This window comes from Pseudochaenichthys georgianus, chromosome 20, assembly GCF_902827115.2.
Source record: "Pseudochaenichthys georgianus chromosome 20, fPseGeo1.2, whole genome shotgun sequence".
In the NCBI taxonomy this organism is placed as follows: domain Eukaryota; kingdom Metazoa; phylum Chordata; class Actinopteri; order Perciformes; family Channichthyidae; genus Pseudochaenichthys; species Pseudochaenichthys georgianus.
Genome location: NC_047522.1, coordinates 6,746,430 through 6,768,786, shown reverse-complemented (window position 1 = coordinate 6,768,786; position 22,357 = coordinate 6,746,430). Strand labels below are relative to the sequence as shown.

The window sequence follows — 22,357 nt, the reverse complement described above, 5'->3', positions numbered from 1 at the left end:
GTATTTTAAAGATGTAATCAAAACTGCAGTCATTTAAAAAAAATTGAAACTTATAATAATAATAACAACCAAAGCTAAGGGGACAGAACAATTTATTATTTTCAGATATTTCATAAATAATGTGTGTGGAACGTGAAATGAATTAAAGAATGAACATAAGGTTATTTAAACAAAGATGTTAAATAATCCAAAGGTATTCATTTTGGTTTTCTTTTGTAGTCCAATGGATTACATCATTACAAAATGTGCCATGTATTTTGACTACATAATCTGACCCAACCCTAAAACTAGAAAACCGTGTGTTCAGGTGTTCAAAAAATAAATCCAGTGACTCTTATCAGAGGGTACACTTCTCAAGTCTGATTTTATTCCGTGGGAAACATTTGTCTCTTACACATTGAACTTGTTGGTGCAATAGGACAGACAGCTACTTAGTACAGCAGTGCCTACAGTTAATAATATGTCCATGTTTACGAGTAAAATAATAAACAATTTTAAGATAAATTAAGATAAATATTAGTTTCAGTGTAAAGCACAGCACGCAGTTCCTTTGACTCGCAGCGTTAGAACTGTATTGCATCAGTCTCACATAAATATGCTGAACCTCACACTGGTTCTATAGGCAGATACACACCCCGTCTTACTTCAGATACAGGGTCTATTCTCGGAGAAAGTGCAATTTTTAACAGCGGTGACTAAACATCCAGGGCAACGAGGACACAGAGATGTATGGCGGGACTGCTGCGTGTGTGTGTGTGTGTGTGTGTGTGTGTGTGTGTGTGTGTGTGTGTGTGTGTGTGTGTGTGTGTGTGTGTGTGTGTGTGTGTGTGTGTGTGTGTGTGTGTGTGTGTGTGTGTGTGTGTGTGTGTGTGTGTGTGTGTGTGTGTGTGTGTGTGTGTGTGTGTGTGTGTGTGTGTGTGTGTGTGTGTGTGTGTGTGTGTGTGTGTGTGTGTGTGTTTAGTATTAGGAGCACTGCTGAGGCTAGATTACAGTTCATTTCAAGACGAAACAGAGACGACTGACATTGGGGGGAAATGACAGAGACAGGAAATGAACACTGGCCGAATAGCAACGGAGGTTTGGGTTATTACTGGAGCTTTTTTACGACACACGCCTCAGACTGACTGGACTTTGGGGGCCACCGTATCTTCACATGGCTACAGAGCCGTCCGACTCTTTGGGCCGGTTGCGTATGACGTGCTCCAGCTGGCCGGAGTCCGACACGTCGTAGCTCGTCTTGTATTTTGCCAGGATCTTCATCAGGGGACGCAGCTTCAACCACCACTGCTCCTTAGGGATCCTGTGACTGTGGAAACAAATGTAGCAACAATCATTTTCATTTTTGGGGAAAACACAAAATAAATCGGAAAGAAATGTGAGCATATGACAATAAAGCCTATGAAAATTTGAATTAAATGTGATATTGGAGTGAATCTGCATGTTAAAACTGGTATGTTTCCATCACTGATGGATCAAATATAACAATATCATCTAAGTCATCTTAGTTTTGGCACCAAATAATGTTGGTTTAGCCAACATTAATGTGAAATTGCCAGAGAAAATGTCTTAAGTGTCTCTAAGTTCAAGCTCTGCGATACGTACACAAAGTCTGTCTCGTCTTTGAGTTGTACGACGGGCTGGAAGACCAGAGCCCTGCGCCGCATCCCCAGCAGACAGCAGGAGTCCTCGGTGTTAGCAAACACTCGGCCTGCAGGGAAAATCCATAGCCGTCAGAGGTGTGAACACAGGATGCTGGTTGCAAACGTACACAAGCACGGAACGGTGGTGGTGACTTTCTTCTACCTAATTGCTAGTAAAGGAGGACTCATCTAAACACAAAAGCAACTGAGGCAACATAAAGCATCAAAGAAAGAGAAGAAAATGTGGGGGAAAGCAGGACAAATGGGCCCAATACCCTTATAGCTATACGTTTCCAGTTATCCAGTTTCAAATGACTGGAAACAGTGTAGCATGGTGGCTAGTGCTACATGTGTGACATCATAGACACAGACTGGTAGCAATGCTAACGAGTCCTAGCTTTACCCCACAAGTGCTTATGTGGATCTATACTGTGGCAGAATAATGGGAAAGACAGACAGGGACATGGAGCTATATATAGATGGAGATGGTCATGGAGCCAGTAAAAAATGATTTACCTTCATCTTATGCCATCCATGTGAATGGGAAATAGACATAAAAAACAAAGAGGAGTTTTGACTTTAATTGTAGCCTTTATACACATGCAGAGTGCTTATCAGAACACACATTACTCACGGTTAGTAGTTAGTGTTTCCGTTTGTAAGTACATTATGCTTATGGTAACAATACAGTCAATCCTTTGAGATAACAAAAATACAGACAGTGACTCCATGACAGGTCTTGCTAAAGGTCTCCTTCACAACGGTCACACCTCTCGTCTGTAGGGAGGAAGGGTCATCTACCACAGGTTCTCTCACTAATGCAAACATGGAATGTAAACCCTTACCCTGTCTAAATGTCTCCGTCAACTTTTTGGTGACCCACTGCATCGCCTTGGCAGAGATCTTGGTTCCAAAGTTACGGTCGAATGGAGACGGTGCTCCTCCCTTTAAAAAAATTAATTAAATAATTTTGTCAGATTTTTTTCCAGCCCACATCAAGATCACAATTGTTTGCTAGATTTTTCAGTTTCAGACTGTAGGTCTTTTGGTGCATTATGTCCGTATTGCTCGCATTGAAAATCAGCATGGACATGTCTGTAACCTTTTTTAATTATGTTTTGTATATCATACTGCTTTAACCTGTCAACTCCCTGTAGGTACTAATCAGGTGTGCAGACAAATTCAGGTGAGGAAAGGGGGCGGGGCCCTGGGGAGCAAAGGCAGAAGGATTTGTGTGTTTAAGAAAAGAGGAAAAGAGGAAGCCTGGAAGCTTCTGGAGGGAATTTGGTACATTTGGGTTGTTCACACTGTTTGCTCCAAGTGATGGTGTGACCTCAGGGGGATGGAGCAGCAAAAGCCCAGCTTTAGTATACATTTGTTTCCCTTTTCAGCGGCCGGTGAGTCATTTGTTTTTTGGATCATTTCCTTCTTTTGCAAATGTGTGTTTCCCTTGGATTATATATTTTTTGTGCAGTGACATTGGACTTGTTTTTTGCTTTCAAGTGTATTATACAGCTGTTTTAAGAAGAATGTATTTTGAGTTGGACTTTGACTTAGAACCTCAACAAGAACATTGCCACAGTTATATTTGGTTGGAGGTGTTTGAACGTGTATTGTTAAATAAACAGTCCTTCCAAGTCTGTCTAGGCTTTTAGTTTGGGTGGGAAATTGGCATTCTAAGACTGAGGCCAGATTTATACACAGAGGCACCAAGACGCCCACCAAACGTAGATTATGTATTTGTTAGGTTGTTGTGCTAGATTTTAATCTTTAGTTTTTTTATACATCACATTACTTGCTACAGGCAAACACCATTTTCCACTTGGGGATCATCAAAGTTCTGTTTGATCCAGTTGTCTGTGCTAATCTCCAGACACACAAAGCCAAAATATAACAAAAAATAATAGCGATATGCATATTTATGATACAAACAACGACAAAAATGTTATTAAATCTTTCTTAGCCCCTTTGAAAAGTAACTCTTTGCACTGCTCGAGAAGGGAATGCTCATGTGTATTCAGTATGAAGTATTATAACCAGTGTGTCTACCTGCTGCATGTGTCCCAGCACATTCTTCCTGGAGTCAAACACTCCTTTGCCTTCTTCAGAGTACAGCTGGTAGATAAAGTCTGTGGTGTAGTTCTCATTGCAGTTCTCATTCCTACACACAAACACACATGGAGTGAAATAAAAGCAGTTAAACATCAGCCTCTAAGTCCATGTTATTGTGACATTAGAGCAGCAGTGCAAAATGTCCAAGAGCTGACATCAACACTGAATCTGTTTACTCCACAAACAGCTTAAAATCAAATACTGAGGGCTATAAATACAGGATTAAAGGTGATCCAGCAGCAGAACACCAGCTATGTTATATCTTATTTTTCCTTTTACAGTCATTACATTACCTGAGGACCAGTCCTCTTTGAATGCTGGTCTTCATTTTCTCTGTCAAATGCTCCACATTGGCCTGTGGGGGGACAAAGGAAATGCGATTGACCAGCAGATGGCATGGTAGAGTTGAAGCCATCACAGAAATAAGAGTGAGTGCCCTCTTGTGGATGAGGAGAGGTGATGCGTGAGGGACTTTATGGAGAGTTAAGGAATTAAGGTACCTGCAAGTCTTTGATGTCAAATGGCTCCTCATAAATATACGCAGCATCAGCTCCTGCAGCCAGACCCCCCACGCTGGCCAGGTAGCCGCAGTAGCCCCCCATGGTCTCGATGATGAACACGCGTCTCTTGGTGCCGCTGGCCGACTGCTTGATGCGGTCACAAGTCTGACACATGCAAAAGCTCAGAATGTCAGTATATGTTAGAGGATTGTTTTACAGGCTAGGCTTTATGAGAAGGCATATGTTCTCATATCTAATCAGCAAGGTTATACATTTAATGATAAGAGGTTAAAAAATACATTCCACATATGAAAACAATAGCAAGACACTAGTTACAAGGCTGGCATGCTCATTTCTTAATCTGCAGCCTGATTTATTTAAACAGCTCAGGCAAAGTCAGGCTATAATGCTGCTTTCACCAGTAAGACTGGAATCCTGCATTAGGATGAGAGAGCACATACAGTGGTAAAATAAATGTTACTTTACTTGCAGTAAAAAAAACGTCCATTAATCAGTTTGATATCTGGTGTCTGTGATGTCGGCAACATCTTCAGAGTTATTGATGCTATAACTATATTAAAAGGGGCAATCATTTAGCATTCCACTTCAAAATAATGGGTACATGTCATGATTTAATTAAAGAAAAAAGGTTAAGAATCAAGGCAGCAGAGGACGAGATGTTCAAAATTGCAGACTAGTAATCTAGTAGTGGTAATCTAACACGTCCCACAATGTCAATTTATAGCATCATGCCTTTTTAGATGCCAATGTCTCTACATTCTAACGCCTGCACTTTGTAAAACAGGCTTTCATTTCAAATGTGTAAATGCGTAGAGTGCCCCAATTTCACGGATATGCAAGTGTTTGGTTTAAAAAGTTATAACTGAGGTTAATGTAGAACTACAGTTAGGCTAACATTAGAGTTGGGATTAATATTAGGTTATTATCACAGTAATGGATAGATGCATCTAAAGAGCTGCAGCAAATACTAATGCAACCCTTTACTGCGCATCTGCTTTTGCACCAAGACAATTTGTTGACAATGACTCTGGATATCATGTGTCAATGTCATCCTCATGCATTAGCATCTTTAACAAAGCGGTTAAAGTTTGAGCGGTTCCACTGCCTTACCTCCACGATGGCATTGAGGGCCGTGTCTGCCCCGATACTTAGATCTGTGCCCGGCACATTGTTACTTATGGTGGCAGGCAGCATACACATCGGGATGCAAAACTCCTCATAGGTAGTGCGCGCCTCATACAGCTGCAGCAGACTCTCAAAGGCCTGAAGCGGCAGTGTGTGAAAACACGTTAGTCAGAGAGGTGAATCTCAGTCTGCTGGAGGGTGTCCGGCCATTCCGGCTCTTTCCGTGTGATAGCGGCTATGGCTTCCCTTTGGCAGGAAGGACGGGAGGACAGAAGTGTGAATGGAGAGATGGAGTAGAAAGAGAAGGAGGAGGAAGGCGTGGCGGAGTGGAGCCACATAAGGTGGGGGAACATGATGAGATAGAAGAAAGTCAGAAAGGTTGAGAAAAGATGGGGCGGGGGTCTGTGTATTTGTGAACTTAAAAAGGACATCCATATGACGTACATATCTGATGTGGAAGGTAATATGCAAGCAAGACGAGCACCGTCTGCACACATAAGATGAGGATGAAGAAGACGAAGAGCCCTGCTCAGAAATGCTCTCCGTTTGTATTTGCGCTGGTTCCTTAGTCAGATTTCTTACATATTCCACGCATAAAGAACATCAAGCTTGCCGAATATGATCACTAATGCAGATACTGCGCATGTTAACTATACTACAGGGTGTTAGTTTGTGCTCTCCAGCTAACTAGACCACTACTGATGTGGGAGGACACAGACAGGAAGTCGAGCAGGCAGAGCAAGCATGGCGGCCACGGCACTCGTGCACCTCCCAGCATGCCTGCAGGCTGTCGCTCGCGTACTCACCTGAGACCGTAGGGAAGGGAGGCACGCTACTCTTTACCAGCCTCACAGAACAACCTAGGGCTGCACCATTTGGACAAAGTAAGACTAATTTGACTGATATTGCAACCAGGATATGATTTTGACATTATCATTTAAAACATATATTAGAAATGATCATGCTGTGCTTTTTTTTTAAAGGAGGATTTGCAACAAACAAGGTTTTCATTCATATTTTTATATACAAAAACACCTCTTTCAGATTGATATATTCACATATTTTGCCGTTACTTAATATTGCACTGCTCCTTATTGTGATTTCGATCCAATTTGACTTGATTGCGCAGCACTAGTACAGACGTGACTCAATTTGTCCGTCTGAATTTGTGATGTTTAAGTGCCGTGTTATTCCAGATGTGGAAAACAGATGTCATTTTCTCCAAATGGTTGAGAGACTGGTCAAATTAGAGTGTGCGTCATCTCCCCTCTTGATTGGCTGGCTCGCTACGTGAGTTCTTGTCTGCTTGCTTGCGTGTGTGTTTGTTGTCCGTCTGTGTGTTGCTGAGGTCAACTACTTGTGCTTGCCAGCACCATCACTTACAGTAGTGATGGCGTTCAGAGCCGTGTCAGCGCCGATGCTGAGGTCTGAGCCCGGCACATTGTTGGAGACAGTGGCTGGGACCATGACCATGGGCACGCAGAACTCGTCATATTTCCCGCGTGCCGTTATCAATTCCAGCAGTGACAGGAAGGCCTGCAGGGCAGAGCCAAGGGGCTTTAGTGTCTGCGAGGAGTTTGGCAGGTGGGTTTGGTTGAAAAGGTGCTACTTGCCACAAGGAAGGGACAGACAAAAGTGGAGGGTGCCAAGGGGAGGAGCCAAGTCTATCACAACGGACAGCAGCGAAACAGACAGATACCACTCCGCATACTCTCACACAGTCAAACATACACATCATTTACTTGCAGTTATCACAGAAAAATAAAGCTGGTGAACGTCTAAACAGGAGGGCGTGAAATGGCTGGAAGAAAAGCAGGTGCTCTCTGTTTCCAATTAAAATCATCATCATCACAATATGTTTCAGTTACTGCTTCACTATTCATTTCAGTACTGGAAATCAACTGTGAAGCAACTTTATGCTGTTCTGCGTTTTGACAGAGAAATGACTTTGAAGCATGATTATGAAGATGACTACGTAAGGAGCCATATGGTGGTGTGCTGACATTAAATGGGATAAGAATGATGGACAGAATCAGCATCACAGTGTTCACTTTCTTATAGTTTACATATGGAAATGTCACAGTATAATTAGTGCCTGAACAGTTTGTCATTTCTAATTGTATGAGTGAGTGTTCTAATGATAATGCTGGATATGTAATATAGCCTTAGCTCTTCTGGAATTCATTTTCTAGAGTTAAAAACCCTATGAAAAGTAAAAGTTAATAATGTAGCCTCATTAGCGAAATGACCTAGCAAGGGCAAAGCTTTAAACATACCTCAAATCCACCGACAATTAAGAGTGCATTTATGTTGTTCATTCGCATCTGCTCAGCAATTTTTTCAACATGCTTTGCAGGAAGTGTTCTGAAAAAAGGACACGAGTTTTTAGTGCATGTGAAAACATTTTAACTGTTGCAAAGTATATAGCTGTGGATGTGGCCTTTTAAAGGGGCCCTATTGTGCAAAAAAATAACTATATAAACGCACTAAAGGAAAAGGAAAACTCTCCCAATAAGCGTATAAGCCTTAAGGGGTGAAATGTGCAGCAGTAATAGCACATCTTCAATCGGAGATAAAATATCAAGACTTTACCTTTTGGTTCCCAACAGAGATCCACCCTGCCCTGTCCATCCTCCGACATCAGCCCATTTAATCTCCCTTATCTGAGGGGGAGACGACAGCATCACATCATGTTTTAAATTCCTATAGCATTCAAATGTATCCCTAACATTGACACACTGCAACATCCTGTAATGGCTAAAGTGGAGAGACATTGGTAGAAAGAGGGTTCATTTTCTGGACACATTCCCTTAGCAGGGGAACTGGACCGGTTCAAAAAAGAAGGTGTGTATCAGAGCAGAGAGTCCCAGAGCACTGAAGTATAGAAATCCATTACTCCCCCCGCTGGTCTAATCTGCTGAGGGTCACTTGGCACAGCCTGATTTCAGCTGCCAGAGCCCACGCTGGATGTTTAACTGACCGGTGAGATTGGGGACATTTGGATGAAGATTAATGATCAGATCGTTTGTTGAGTGCTGTTCATTGAATTAGCCAACTTTGGACTGAGGGTATTTAAGGATTTTCAATAGGGAAACGGTCAGAGGAGGATAAGGGAGGAGTGTGAGAACCGGTTCTACCACTTACAGATGTCTCGATTTACAGCAACACAGAACAGGATTCACTCAAAGACTCTATCTGCTGTCTGCATTAACCTTTAATCCAGAATGTAACATTTTCCCTTCAGACAAATCAGATGAGAATCCCATTCACTGTTTTCTCTGAAGTGGTTTAACGGTTTGGATATTACGTTGCCCTCTATCAGTTTATTGTGGTACTGCGTCAACTTTGGCAGAGGAGGGAAAGTCGGTGTGGGAAATTGGTTTACATTAATCTGGACAGATTATCTCCTGGGTATCCAAGATTGTTCTTCAGTCAGGGACCTAAATGTGACTGTAATGTCTGCTCCAGCATGATGTAAATATGAAGTAGTACACAATATCTTACTATTACGGTAGATAATTTAAGTGCGATTACTTCCCTACAAGGTTTTGAAAGAAAAGCAAAGTGGTCTAAATTATACAGGAAATCATGTACCAGTAAACGAGTGACTTAGTACCCACCTGCCCTTTGTAGAATCCCTCAAACCCATCGCTGACAGCAAACATCTTGTGGCCCTCAGAGATGCCCACCCTGACGGCTGAACGCACGGCAGCATTCATGCCCGCTGCAGGGGCCCCAACATTCAACACGGCCACATTAAAGTTGCTCTGTGGGCAGAAAAACAAACACCAATTGTGACTTAACACAAAACAAAGAGTGTGTTGTCGTTGGAGGACAGCTGATAGAGCGAATCGATAACTGCTTTTCTGCTCTGCTCTCAGCCACATGCTGAGCTTACAGTGGTCATTATCACAGAGGCAGAGGGAGCCAAGACCTGAGGCGAGCTCCGCAGCATGGAGCCCGCCGCGCTGCCGCTACACTTCACTGATCTTCAGCCTGAGCCGCCTCATTTGGAGCTGCAGCAGCAGGCGGCCGCAGCTCCTGGCAGGGTTGAACAAGTCATCCCTCAGTGGGGAGCCAGGTGTCGTCTGACGGCCCCCGCACGACAGGCCGACACTGAGCCACCTGCGCCTCCTGTGAGGCGTATCACTACAGCTATGGGCTACACAGCAGGCGGTTGGAAACAGTTTGTTATTTACTGGTGGCCATCATTACAAGGCACCTTATTTTACGCTTAACAGCAGGACACTTTATCTGATGGATGCCGGCATAACCAGCGGGCTTTGATGCATCTGTTTCTAGAGAAAGACTCATTATTTACAGGAGTACTCTACTCAGTACATACGATTTGTTTAGTTTAAGACTTTTCTGGAAATAGCATCAGCACGGCGCATCACCACTGCAGTAGCTGAGTCATGATATGTAGGCAGAACCTTAAGATAGTGTTAAAAATAATTAAACATCTCAGTGGCTTCTTGGAGGAAAAGTCATCTTTCTAAAAAACACATCTTCATGCATGGTGCTGAATACTACTGTGTGTGTGACGGAAAATACTTCTGCTTGTTGTGTGTGTGAGGGGTGAGCAAACAGAGAAATGTCAAGTGTTGACTTACGACTGGTAGTTCGGACTCTGGTTTACGGTGAGCAAGCAGTTTGTACGTCCTCAGGTTGTTTTCAAAACTCCTGCAGTAAAACATGACAGATACAATCATGTTAACAATAGTGAGGGACATCTTCGGCTGTGTATAAGCAAGACTTGTGGTGTTCTAAATAGCACCACTATCTCTGTACACCCGTCTGTCTACGTTGAGCAACATCAAACTGATGTCTCTATCTTGAGTGACGATTGGTCCAAGCGAGCTGTCAGTCATACCTGCCCCGAAGCTTCACCGCCTCCTCAAACCGCTTCCCGTCCATGGCCCTCTGCACTTCTTGAGTCTAGGGAAAGGAGACAAGTGTTTTTAATTTTGTATTATTTCACACACTGTACTTTCTGTATCTTAAAAAGCAAAGGCATTTTGTTTCATTAATATCAGCCAAGATTAAATATCTGTAGGCATTTGCATTGTTATCTTTTAGGTTATTATACCAGAGTAAGGACTAGCCACCCTTCTTTTTCAAGGAGACAACCTAAGAGTAAACATGTTATCTGTTCCAGCCAATAACAGAGTTAATATGTAACCTTGGTTTGACCTGTAATGGAATTGCACTCTAAAACCACTTCACAAAATGTGCAAATAATAAAAAAAAACGGTGGCAAGATTTTCCCTTCAGTTCTGTCATAACCCGAAAGTGGCATGCATGTGAGTACCACAATAAAGCCTCTTTGTGCGTTTCTATGGAGATGGGTTGCCATTACATCACCATCCAGCAGACTGTTATGGTGACCCTGCCAAATGCTTCAGATAATCATTAACCAGAAACGAATGCCTCTCAAACAATACGACTCTCTTGTGGATGTTAGAGCCACTTCAGGCCCAATGGGCTGTGCTGTTTGTCATCATTACTGAGGGCTCCTCTAACCCACCCCCTTTCAGTCATTTCACACTGTTTGTATTTATGTGCTTTGCAATTTCCCCCTCTTCTCAGCTTCCGGATTTATTGTAAATATGTGTTTTGTGTTGAATGTTTAGTCTGTGTTCAGTCGAGTCCAGGGCCTACCATCTGCACACACTCCATCAGAGGCAGGCGCACCGATTGGTTCCCGCGCAGAGACACCACGCAGGCTGGTGTGTTAGCTGTGGTCTCCAGAAGGGCGAGAACAGCCTCAACACCCATACGACTGGCCTGTGTGAGCAAAAACACACACACACAAATGCATCGGCCTCCTTTGTTTCTCCTGTACACATGCCAAGTTGTCCTTCTCAAAATTAAGTGAAATTTGAGACGATCCTCCACTAAATCTTTATTTTCTGCCAATTTTTTCGTTGGTTTGTGGTTAACATGAAGAGATGTGTCGCTCGCTGTTTGTGATGCACTGCTTCATATGCTGAGCCATAAATCTGTTAATGTGCTTAACCTAAAACCTGGGGCCATTTCTCCTCAGACACACAGAGGATTAAACAGGAAATGCTCGGGACAACTGGACTTTTACTACCAAAATAACTTGAATAGAGCGCACTCTCAAAGTGTACATTAGGTTAAAAGTGTTTAACTTAAAAGGCCAAGCATGTAGATTGTAGCCAAAGAAATGAACATGACAATATTATGGTTTGAAAATCAGTGTGTTATCAATTTTGTTATAAGGGTTGAAGCAACAATTATGATTATCAGAGTGGTGTACCTACCAGGATGCGGTCAAAAGCAGACGGGGTTCCTCCTCTCTGCACATGCCCCAGGATTGTCACTCGTGTGTCGAAACCCAGGCATTTGACAACAAGCTAGGAGGGGAAATGTTAAGTCTAAGAAAAAATATCGTGGCAATATACTTTATAGCTTTGTTACATTTAAATGACACATCCTACATATACAAATGTATGGCATGCAAATGAGTAATACTGTGAAATGATGTCTGATTGAACTTCACTTTGGAATATGCAAACAAACATGAACACGCACGTCAAACACTGAAACACCAACACAGTAGAAAAAAGCTTCAGAGAAGGGGAAACGGCAAAGCTCGAGCAAGCCATTCTAATTTTTCAGTCATGTTAGCGGGGAGCTCTTAGTTAAGATCCCAAGCGAGTATGGCTAATTCAAATCATAATATTCAGGTAGTGGCTGAGAAAACGAAATGCTTGCCTTTTTTTAAATAAAAAACAGTTAGTGCAGGGTGATGATAACCTCTGTAAGCAGTCAAATATACCCATGTTAAATTCAAAAGTATGTGTAGCAGGTAGACACTTTATAAATATCTGGGTGTGAGTTTAGTGAGGGTACCTGCTCAGGGTTTTACAGCAGTGGTAGTATCGTGACAGCCATCTTACCAAACTACAAAGTGTGTAGCACCCCAGAAACACAGCAACAGAGTCAAAGCCACACCAGGGCAGCGGTACAGTAGTAGAGGTCAGACAGGAGGCAGTCGAGGCTGGCCACACTTTGACACGTCCGTACTTACATTCTTGATATTTTCAGTGGTAATGGGCCTGTTGTTTTGATCAATTGCCCCTTCGGCTACAATTATGATATTCAGCCTTTTCATCCCTGCTCGGTTCTATAAGGAGGCAGGGGGGGGTGGAGAAACAACATGACAGAAAAACTGAGAGTGTGGCTGCGACGTGGGCTTTCAGAAGCACGGGGCCAGACGATGCAGACGGGGAGCTGAGAATTATATTCTTTCATGCTGACAGCTTGTGTTTGCACTTTGTAATCAGCAGCCGGCCTTAATGCTGGGCATCACTGCATTGTTGTGGCATTATCTTATCAGGAGCTTATTAGCATCCTGATGCCAACTACCAGAAGCCTGAGTTCAATCAGCCGGGTCTCCGTGCTTCTGGCTTCCCCTTCCTTTGCACTCAGGTACTCACATCCTTGACTATACCAGAGGTAATAGGCGTTCCATGCCTGTCAATGGCTCCCTCTGCAACTATGATTATGTTCAGCCTTGTGCCCCTGGAACGGGTCTGAATCATAGAACAATGGCATGGTTTCAAAGCAGAAAAAAATACACTATAACTGAGACTAAACACTTTCCATCCTCTGAGAGAAAATGTAATTGTCGACATTATATAGCGTTGACACTTGTACAGTACGATTCATTGGGTTTACTGCGGGGAACAAATAAGATAGTGTTACCGCAGACAGTTTTTGACACATCTTGTCCTCCCAGCCGTCCTCCGGGGGCATCTCAGGTATCAGCACCCAGTCTGCTCCGCAAGCCAGAGCGCTGACCAAGGCCAGGTAGCTATGATAAAACACCCAGACAGAACACTGAGTGTATAAACAGAGGTAATAGTGGACGCTGTTTGGCTTTAAGAGGAATGTTTTCGGATCTGATGTTGAGTTTATCCAACGCATTCTTACCCGCAGTGTCTGCCCATGACCTCTAACACAAATGTTCTCTGGTGACTGAAAGAAAAGAAAAAAATAGTTTAGGATATACTATTGCTGTCGGCCTCACTAAATATTATAGGTGTAAATAAATGGTTAAATATGAATGCTCCGACTCCTCTTCACCTCTGTGCAGTTGTCATGATTGCGTCCACCACTTCGATGATTCTGTGTAGAGCTGAGTCCGTGCCGATTGTCATGTCAGTTCCACAGAAGTCGTTATCGATGGAGCCGACCATGCCCACGATGTGAAGGGCCGAATACTTCTGAACAGCATCAGCTTCAATTAAGCCTGAAAGGATCGTTAGGGTTAATTTTTCCAGTAATCAAGCTCATAGCTTGTTGTCAAAATATTAACATGAGCAGGAATGGGAACTGCTGAGATCAGTTATTTACAGTAACAAACAACACCGGTTTACAATACAAACTTCTTCAGAGTATACCCTAGTCTTCTGAGCAATTGTTTTTGCTGTATAATGTATTTAATCGAGATTTTAAAGAGCTTACGAAATGCTTTTAGCACCTGTTAGTGGGCTTAGTATATGATAGAGGTTGCATTTGTATTGTGAAATGTGCCATATGATTTTTTATTATTGATCTATTTTTTAATAAATCACGATTATAACAGCATACAAAAGTTGTCAGTTAGTGACAATCGTTCGTTGCGCCGGAAACATCAACTTCGGCCATTTCCCGGCGGTGACGTCATGAGTAGAACACAGCTGAGCTCAGTCCCGTTTGAATGCATTGAAGGGCCAAATATTATAATAAAGGATGCACAGCAATAAGACGCCAAGAATAATTGGCAAGCGATATGTTGTATGGGGATGTGGGGCCGTCTCAACATCTGGTTATGGGATGTTTTTGTGGCCAAAAAATTATCAAATGTTGCGTATATGGACAAAACAAGTGCGTCGTATGAGGCGGACTTTTGCTAGACCAGGTAACCCGGGGTCGATGAAACCGACGATGGCAGCACATCGAGAGATCCGTGTTTCGAACAATCAACAATGCCCGCTAAGGAGAGAGAGTAAACGCTTTCTCGAAGGTTCGTTTTGCTTTCTTACAACGTTACGTTAACTCAACCTTACGTTTGCCATGAGGCTATGTTACTTCCCTTAAGAGCTAGCTGTCTTTGCTAACAACAGTTAGCAGCTAACGTTTTCTGCCGTTTGTGTTTCCACTGAAAAACGTGATGTAGTTATTTAAGGGTAAGTTAACTAAACGTTATCTTACAAGTAGAGAGAGTTAAGTTGTGTTTAAAATCGTCAATGTAATGCACGTTAAAGGTTTTGTGTTGAGCATGAAGTTAGCTTTACTGTAGCTCACCAAAGGTTAGCATGTTAAGCTGCACTTTATGTGGCAGCTCGCTTAATACAAAGAGGGGTTTTGTGCTTCATTGTAAACTTGTGTGTTAATCTACCTGAAATTGTAGGGACAGTTTTTTTCTACTCAACTATACAGACCATTATTGAGGAGATGCTAAACATACTGTAAATGAGTTGGGTCTGACATATACTTTGAGTAATGTTACTTTGCTGCTAAAAAAGTAAACATTATCAGATGAGGACATCACCAAAGTGTGTGAGTCTGTCAGGGGATTTGATCTGTTCTTTGCATGTCGTACAGGGCCTGTACACACTGCTCTGGTATGAATTAAAAATATAATTGTAAAATGTAAGTCTCTCGCTCTTCTCATGTTCAGGCTTTGCATTTGAACTCCTATGACTGGTTGCAGACTTTAAGGGAACGACTCCATGGCCTTCCTGACATCCAGGAAAAAGGTGAGATTCTAATCCATTTCAATGCCAACAGCAAGTCGTTTTTTTTTACTTTTTTTTAATATGATTTTTTGGGGAATTTCTGTTTTATTGGATAGTAGAGATCTACTGGAACCTAACACCAGAGAGAGAGATAGAGGGAGGAGATGATATGCAGCAAAAGTCCGAGCCGGATGGTTGCTGCTCTGTGTGGAGAGTGTTCTATCAGGTAAAGGACTTTGGTACCCAGTTATTTATGGTAGTGAGTTTGAATTTAGCCTTTGGAAGGTCATTTCCAACAGTGCATTGTAAAGACTGAAAAAACATTTATTTGTCTCTTAACATTCCTATAATAATTTGTTTTTTTATTGTTTTGTTCTTTATTTTTGTTGTGAGAATCACTTTGCAATTGTGTAAGTGCTATATACATAATTATACTAATATTATTGTTGTTACCATCATTAAAAATGTTTTCTTTATTTATCGCTGCAGAAAGGATCATGCCAGCCCACATCAAACACTTGATCAAGAACTTGTGAATCTTCAGGCAGAAAAGATGAAAACACCTGTTCAAAGTTCCAGTTTCCTGTACATCGAACCATGCCTGTCCTCTGTTCCACATGTCTTCAGTCAGTCCTGGGGCCTGTACTACGAAGCAGGATTTTCGCTTAGCCGGCTAACTTCAGGGAAAACTCCGGCTTTCCGGTCTTACGAAGCTGGTTCTCTTTTTAGCAGGCTAGATCTCCATGGTAACTTATGCTGAGCGGCTAACCTGCCCCGGAGCAGGTTAGGTTGCCTTGTTCTTATCATACATAGTGTTACGGTTTTTGTTACCATTTAAATATTGAATTCTATGTATTACTTTTATTTTTAAATCAAATGCACCGGTTTTAGATAATATATTTATGTTGATGTGTAGGTTGATTTGCCGGTTGGTTGTTATTTGTATAATTATTGTATTGTTACTGTGTATTTTATTATATTAACTAGCTATTTATTCAATTAAAATACTATTATGAACACTATACAATGTCTTTATTTTGGTAGATACCAGAATACATGACACAATGAATCTTTGTAATATATTTATGTTCTCTTGTTTAAATAATCATACCAGTATTTAATGTATGCTGGTCACCTGGAATCCTGGTAAGCTCCCAGCATGGTATATGTAATACTATTATTAAACATAAGCTGGTGATAGATGGATAAGCCAGCCACCCTGGCCAGCTAAAGTGTCCAAAACCCCAGCCAACCATTCCAGCCTAATATCTACTGGCTGGTCAATTTACAACAGCCTGACCAGCTACATTTATCTAAGCTGGTTTTTTTCAGTCATTATTATTTAGTTACTATTTTTTGAGAATCTATGAATTTTAGTCAAATGTATATACCAGTCTCTGTTCTGTTGCCTGAGCCAAGTTTGCCTACTACATTACGATGTATTATTTTTGATTTACTATTTATTGAGAATCTATGAATTAAAGTCAAATGTATACCAGTCTGTGTTCTGTTGCCGCATCGGATCTCCGCCAAATGAGTCTTGACGACTCACTGTCACTCGATTCTGTCTCCAGAGTCCGACATCAGCCATAGAGGTAGTGTATTATTCAACAAGTGTTCTACTCGTGACGTGCGTGACGTCACTAACCGGCGAAAGCTGTTTTGTTCGGAGCGGTCGTGTAACATCGGAAGTGAGCATGGAAAGTTGTAATAAACCAAGATTTATAAATACAGCGGGCATATTGTCATGAATGACATGATTTCCCATTAATAATAGTATATATATTATTGTAATAAGAACAGTATTGTCCTTCATTTCGTAAGCTCTTTAAAGATGTAAGTTTGATAGAGTGGTGCAGTGAGGCATCTAACAGTCTCATTAAGAAACCTTTTAGTAATCGCCTTCTATACAAGACTTAAAAATGTCTCTTTAGAGCATTCATTTAAACTGACATACTTGTATTAATCACATACTTTATTAAAGGCATCCAACAAAACCCCTTTGCACAAAAAAAAAACTTTGGCTTGAGATAAAGGAAGAGAAAGTGCAAACATGCCAACTCATTTCCAGGTCTAAAGACTTATTCTTGCAGCATTCTTTGAAAAGAGGGTTGTGCAAAACATCAAACTTGCAAACAAAAATGCACACGAATACTAGCAGGTGTTGCAGTGAGTCAGTATGGAAACATGTAAGTGACCACTGTGCTTTCTAACATCACACAGGGTTTCCAGCACACCCTCAAGAAAAAGCAGTATGAGGGAGAGGTAAAGATGACAGCTCCTCAGTACCTTGGTCCACCAGCTCCGTCAGCAGCCCGCTCCACTCCTCCCTGAAGAGGTTGGCCCCGGTCAGACTGCCGTCTCCTCCGATCACACACAGGTTGGTGATGCCCTGCAGCACCAGGTTGTGTGCTGCCTTCAGGCGACCCTCATGGCTGCGGAACTCTTTACAGCGGGCGCTGCCGATAACGGTCCCACCCTGATGACGAACAAAACGTCTTCAGGGAACTGTTTCCAGATCCCCTACAGTAATTTCATTAGGGGTGTGAAATGCATCCCGTGATAATCACTCACCACTTGTAGCATGCTGGAGACACTTTCCCATGAGGCTTCCTCTATGTTCTCTCCACCGTCCACCATACCCTGATACCCCTGATTTAAAAAAGACAAAGCTTGTTAGAAAATAAATTCAAGAAATCCCCAAACACATTCTAATTCCAAACAATAAGACAACTGGAAAGATAGACTCTAAATGATGTTATTGTCTTGTAGGAATAATAATATGCTCTCAGGGATTAAGTGAAAAGGGTTATAGTGGAAGTATGCACTATAAATGTAACTATCATTATTTTTTATTGGTGCCTTTTGTGTGTTTGTGTTGCAGTAATGTGTGGCAGAACACAGATTACTGTGGTACCTGACAGGACTGAGTGCTGACTAAAGCCTCAGGTCAGTTATGTAACGGTACAGTGAGTGAGGAGGTCCACGACACACACAGATGTGCAGGGATCGCACATCAGGGATGAGTAAGCAGAACGCGGGCCCTCGACAAAGCCCCCTAACATCTGCTTTGTCAAAATAAACATCCCTTCAAAGATGTACTTTCACTTCAGTTTTCAGAGTGCAGCTAAAGTGCGTTAGTATGAAACACAGAAATGCTTTTCATATCTTTGATAGTTGCTAAAAAAGATGTCTTATACATTTGTTGTTGAAAAAGTGTTGACCTATTACACATTTGACCTAATTTGGTACGCACAAAAGGTATGCTATAATGTCATTTGTGATGTGGCCGCACGTCATGATTTCCAACTTTGACTGGCTTTAAAAGCATTTATAAACTATAAGCAGTTACAAAAAGGCTTTAACAATTATCATCACAAAGTTTGGGCTCACCTCATGAATGAAATAAACTTTTGCTCCAACATATAACCCCATTCGAACCACGGCACGTACCGCAGCATTCATCCCTGGAAAAATAAAAAAGTTATCTTAAGAATAAACAACTTTTCATTCAGAGTGAGCTTTAAGAGAGAAAACACATTTCAACTGAAGCAAATCATTATATAATCCTGATCTGCATGGCTGTTCAACAGTTGCTGCATGGACATATTTCAAATCAGTCACAAAGAACTACAGCGGATACACTTTAAACCCCCTAACTAAGTGTTAATGTGTCATAAATGTGGCTTAGGTCCAATTATTTTCTCTTCATAACACACTGCCATTTTTGGTCAGACAGTTTCCCAGCTCCTCCTCAGTTCCCAAGTTATTTTGTGGTCAGTCAGTGGACTCAGTTACCAATAAGGCAGTTCTCTGTGACTTGAATGTCAATGACGGGTTGGCTTAAACACTGAGTGGGAGTAATGGACGAGTCAGCAGATAGACAGGATTTTGGCAGAGAGGTGTAAACGGAAGAAAGGACTGAGTTCTTTTTCTGAGCACAAACCGGGCAACGCTAGACATCCAATGGCAGCCAGGCAGAGCTGTTACTTAGCAACACAAAGGTTACGGCCAGTGGGAAGTAAATTAAGAAATTGGAGTATTTCCTACATTTCAAATAGAACAAACAAAGCACCCCGTAATTACAAGAAAGGAGTTGACTTCTCCAGATTGTCGAAACAGTACATTGACCAACTTGGAATTTCAGTTTTATAAAATAACTATTTTCAAAATGAGCCTGGTTCAATCAGTCAGAGATGACAGAGGAGCTCAAAAGAGGGAAAATAGTGTAAGGCAAGTTTAAGATGATCAAAAAATATTTATCTTCCATGGTTCTTGTTGAGCTTAGGAGGTATGTTTAAAGCTTAAAGGTCCCATGTCATGCTTTTCCAGTTATTACCCATCCCCTTGTGTGTTATGAAGGTTTTTATGCATGTAAACGGTCTGCAGAGTCAAAAACCCTCAAAGTACACCCTGTAGCGAGTACAACTCTAACACAGAAAAGACCTGTCTATGCTGCCCCAGAACGCCTCGTTGGACATTTCTCTTCTTCCATTTTTTTCTTCCTGGTCTAAGTGACGTAACGACGTCCAAATGGACCAATGCGTGGAGCTCCTCACACACCAGGATCCCTTGGCGTCACTATCAAACGCAGTGGGGGGACCTTTAGTGTTGCTTTTCAACTATCAGGGAGTCCCATTGACTTGCATAGAGCTCCCTGAACGTTGGTAATAGACGAGTTGGGATTGTGGAGAAACACTCACTCAGCCTTATCTTTTCTCAGGCTGTGAGTGTGTGGCGAACTGTGTGGCGAACAGCCTGCCTGTGAGCATATGCGTGTGCTCAGGCTGAGTTCCGTGATGTCTTGCTGTCTCGCAGACCCCACGCATTAACCAGGAAACGACACCAGTAACCCAGCTCACACTGTCCGCTCCTCTATCCTCAAGAGGAGGAGCTCCAACAAGCCGTTTAGGACAGAGAGTGAATACACATACTATACAGAGATGCTGTATGATAAACCAATGTGATTTTGGAACATTAAACAATGTAAATCTATTCTAGTAGACCTCAACAATGATCAGTCGAAATGGCCATGACATGGGACCTTTAAAGTTAGAAAGTTTGGCCCTATCAATCTGCATAACTGACTCTCTCATGCAGACCAAGATCAAGCCAAGGCTACACAATGCCCTCTGACACTGACATTCAGTTCCTGTCATGCATGCACCCGCCTCATTAGTCTGTTCTGAGGTCAACTCCATGAAGGGCTTTTGCCGTGTAAATGCGTTCATGTGTGATCTAATAGTGCATTGTAATTCTAAAGCCAGGCACCAAGGATTGATCCATTTCTCCTGAGTCTAGGAGAGCTAGAATACCCATAAATGGCTGGCATTTTCCGTCTAATGCAGGATAGTGAGTGCAAGTGGCTACAGTCTATTTACCTGCTTCAGTTTGTAATGTATTGCATGCTTGAATACTGTCATGACTTAGTGGGCCAATATAATAGAACAACGACTATTATTAGAAAGTGGTAGATATATCTTTAAAAGTCAGTGCTAAAATGCATTTGTTTATGTTTATTTCCTTACATTATGATGAAAACGTATTGGAAAACTACAACTACTAATTGTATGGAGATATAAAATATAACAATGTTTACATGTGTTACACTTGTATGATCTCTAGTGGTTATAGTCCCTTAAATGGTTTTTAAATTAAAATGTCACTTTGCCACATAACATGCCTCCTCCTAGTTACTGGTAGCTTTCATTTAACATTGTTTAGTTTCTGCCTTCAGAATTCATGTCAAACTCATGAAACTGAAAAGATGTAGCTAATGGTATTTTACATGAAGTTGCAGTAGCCAATATAAGTATAATAAACTACTGTGTAATGCTAGCTCATTAATGACATAGCTGTGGTAGGTGTTTAAAACTATTGTTTCAGTCAAATACCGAGAAGAGCCGTAGGGCACGTGACCAGGGTTTCCTCTGTGACGCAAGCACGGCTGAGGGAGACGCACAGTAGCAGAGATTTATGCAGCTCATCACGTACACAGGACACTGCATGAACCTAATAGAGACTGCTTACTAACCCCAACATCAAGTCTCATCTCAAATCTACATGCATGGTATTTTGCACTGTCAACTCCCTGTCAGCTCCTGCTAGCTGCACGTCGACCAGCACAACCTGCAATGCAGTGGCCTGCACTTCCATCGCTATTGCTGCTTCAATTAAGTTAATTACACTAAGTTAATTACATGGTTACACTATCCCATAAGTTATATAGGCTAGCAGTAATTCATGGTCTGTGAATAGAAGAAGTCGGCACAGTTCGACCTTGACATATTTTTAAACTGCTTTCACCGTGCTTGGCTAAAAAGCTGTCACCAATACAATGGCAGAGGAAGATGCTGTTAGCAAGTTAGCAGGATATGTCATGTTAGCATGCTAACTGGCGGGCTGCCAGGCTGAATTACCATTACACTGGGGTACATATGGCAGCTGTACAATGGTTTTACATTGTAATAAGAGGAGCCTAGCGGCTTTACTGGCGGTACAGCATCGCAAGATACATACAAAGTATTTCGCCCTCTACATGCCTGTCCACAATGATACATTTCTACAGAACGGTCACTCGGCAGTTTACCTTGAGCATCCCCTCCGCTCGTCAACACTGCGATGGCTTTTCCTGTTCCCGACAGGTTTTCAAAGAATATTTTCTTGGTGTCTGGCTGCGCCATTTTTACAGCGGTTCAGTGTATATCCCAATCCTAATCGATAAAATAAAAGAATGGGCCCGCAAGTATAAAATTGTGCTCAAATGATGAAGGGCAACACTCGTCCGCTCCCTCTCTACCTATATATGCCCGCTATGCTCTCCTTCTCCCTGTTCCTGATTTGCATAGACCGACCGTGGGGAAGAGTGATTGACATTGCCGTAAACCAACCAGATTTTGATTTAAGATGCCTTCCTATTATTTGAAACCAATGGGAAGTAGCGTGGATTATAGTGGGCGGAGCAGTAAGTAGGAGGATGCCAGTGTGGAGCACGGATTCTCACGGATGTATGGGGCAAACGCAAACCCATAGGACAAACCAACCTATAATAAGATTATTTCTCTAAATTCCTTTTTAGGAAGTCCAACACATGTTTGCTGGAAGCATGTCACAACACACTGCAATATGTTAAATGTTTAACCGATGTAACTTAATACAATGTAGCCTAGCAGTGTTAAATTATTTGAATGACACTCTTCTAATGTGG

The 22,357-nt window shown here is 42.0% G+C and overlaps 1 protein-coding gene across 5 annotated transcripts; it reads right to left on the bottom strand.

The window, feature by feature from the left end:
• Positions 1–897: 897 nt before the first annotated feature.
• On the bottom strand, positions 898–21,995 carry pfkpa (phosphofructokinase, platelet a). Of its 5 annotated transcripts, XM_071206879.1 has the most exons (23): positions 21,740–21,995; positions 18,544–18,617; positions 17,725–17,802; positions 17,440–17,629; positions 13,514–13,679; positions 13,361–13,405; positions 13,133–13,241; positions 12,456–12,551; positions 11,686–11,778; positions 11,060–11,185; positions 10,272–10,336; positions 10,012–10,081; positions 9,019–9,165; positions 7,991–8,061; positions 7,675–7,762; positions 6,782–6,934; positions 5,384–5,536; positions 4,253–4,417; positions 4,046–4,107; positions 3,690–3,801; positions 2,486–2,585; positions 1,603–1,708; positions 898–1,306 (listed from the first exon to the last, which is right to left on the bottom strand). In XM_071206879.1, the coding sequence occupies exons 1-23, from the start codon at positions 21,831–21,833 to the stop codon at positions 1,150–1,152; spliced, it is 2,520 nt and encodes an 839-aa protein (XP_071062980.1). In that variant the 5' UTR covers positions 21,834–21,995; the 3' UTR covers positions 898–1,149. The 5 variants fall into 5 exon arrangements, with proteins under 5 accessions (XP_071062980.1, XP_033964430.1, XP_033964429.1 ...); XM_034108539.2 differs by lacking the exon at positions 5,384–5,536; XM_034108538.2 differs by lacking the exons at positions 5,384–5,536; positions 12,456–12,551 and adding an exon at positions 12,865–12,960 and having other exon boundaries at positions 21,740–21,994.
• Positions 21,996–22,357: the final 362 nt, after the last annotated feature.

What these genes read in the sequence shown, in the direction of transcription:
- pfkpa (XM_071206879.1), bottom strand. Translation starts at nt 21,833, where the DNA reads ATGGCGCAGCCAGACACCAAGAAAATATTCTTTGAAAACCTGTCGGGA. An exon ending in CTGCTTTTGACCGCATCCTG is followed by an intron (nt 11,186 to 11,685) that starts GTAGGTACACCA and finishes TTGCTCACACAG; the next exon opens with GCCAGTCGTATGGGTGTTGA. An exon ending in CAGAGTCCGAACTACCAGTC is followed by an intron (nt 9,166 to 10,011) that starts GTAAGTCAACAC and finishes TTCTGCCCACAG; the next exon opens with AGCAACTTTAATGTGGCCGT.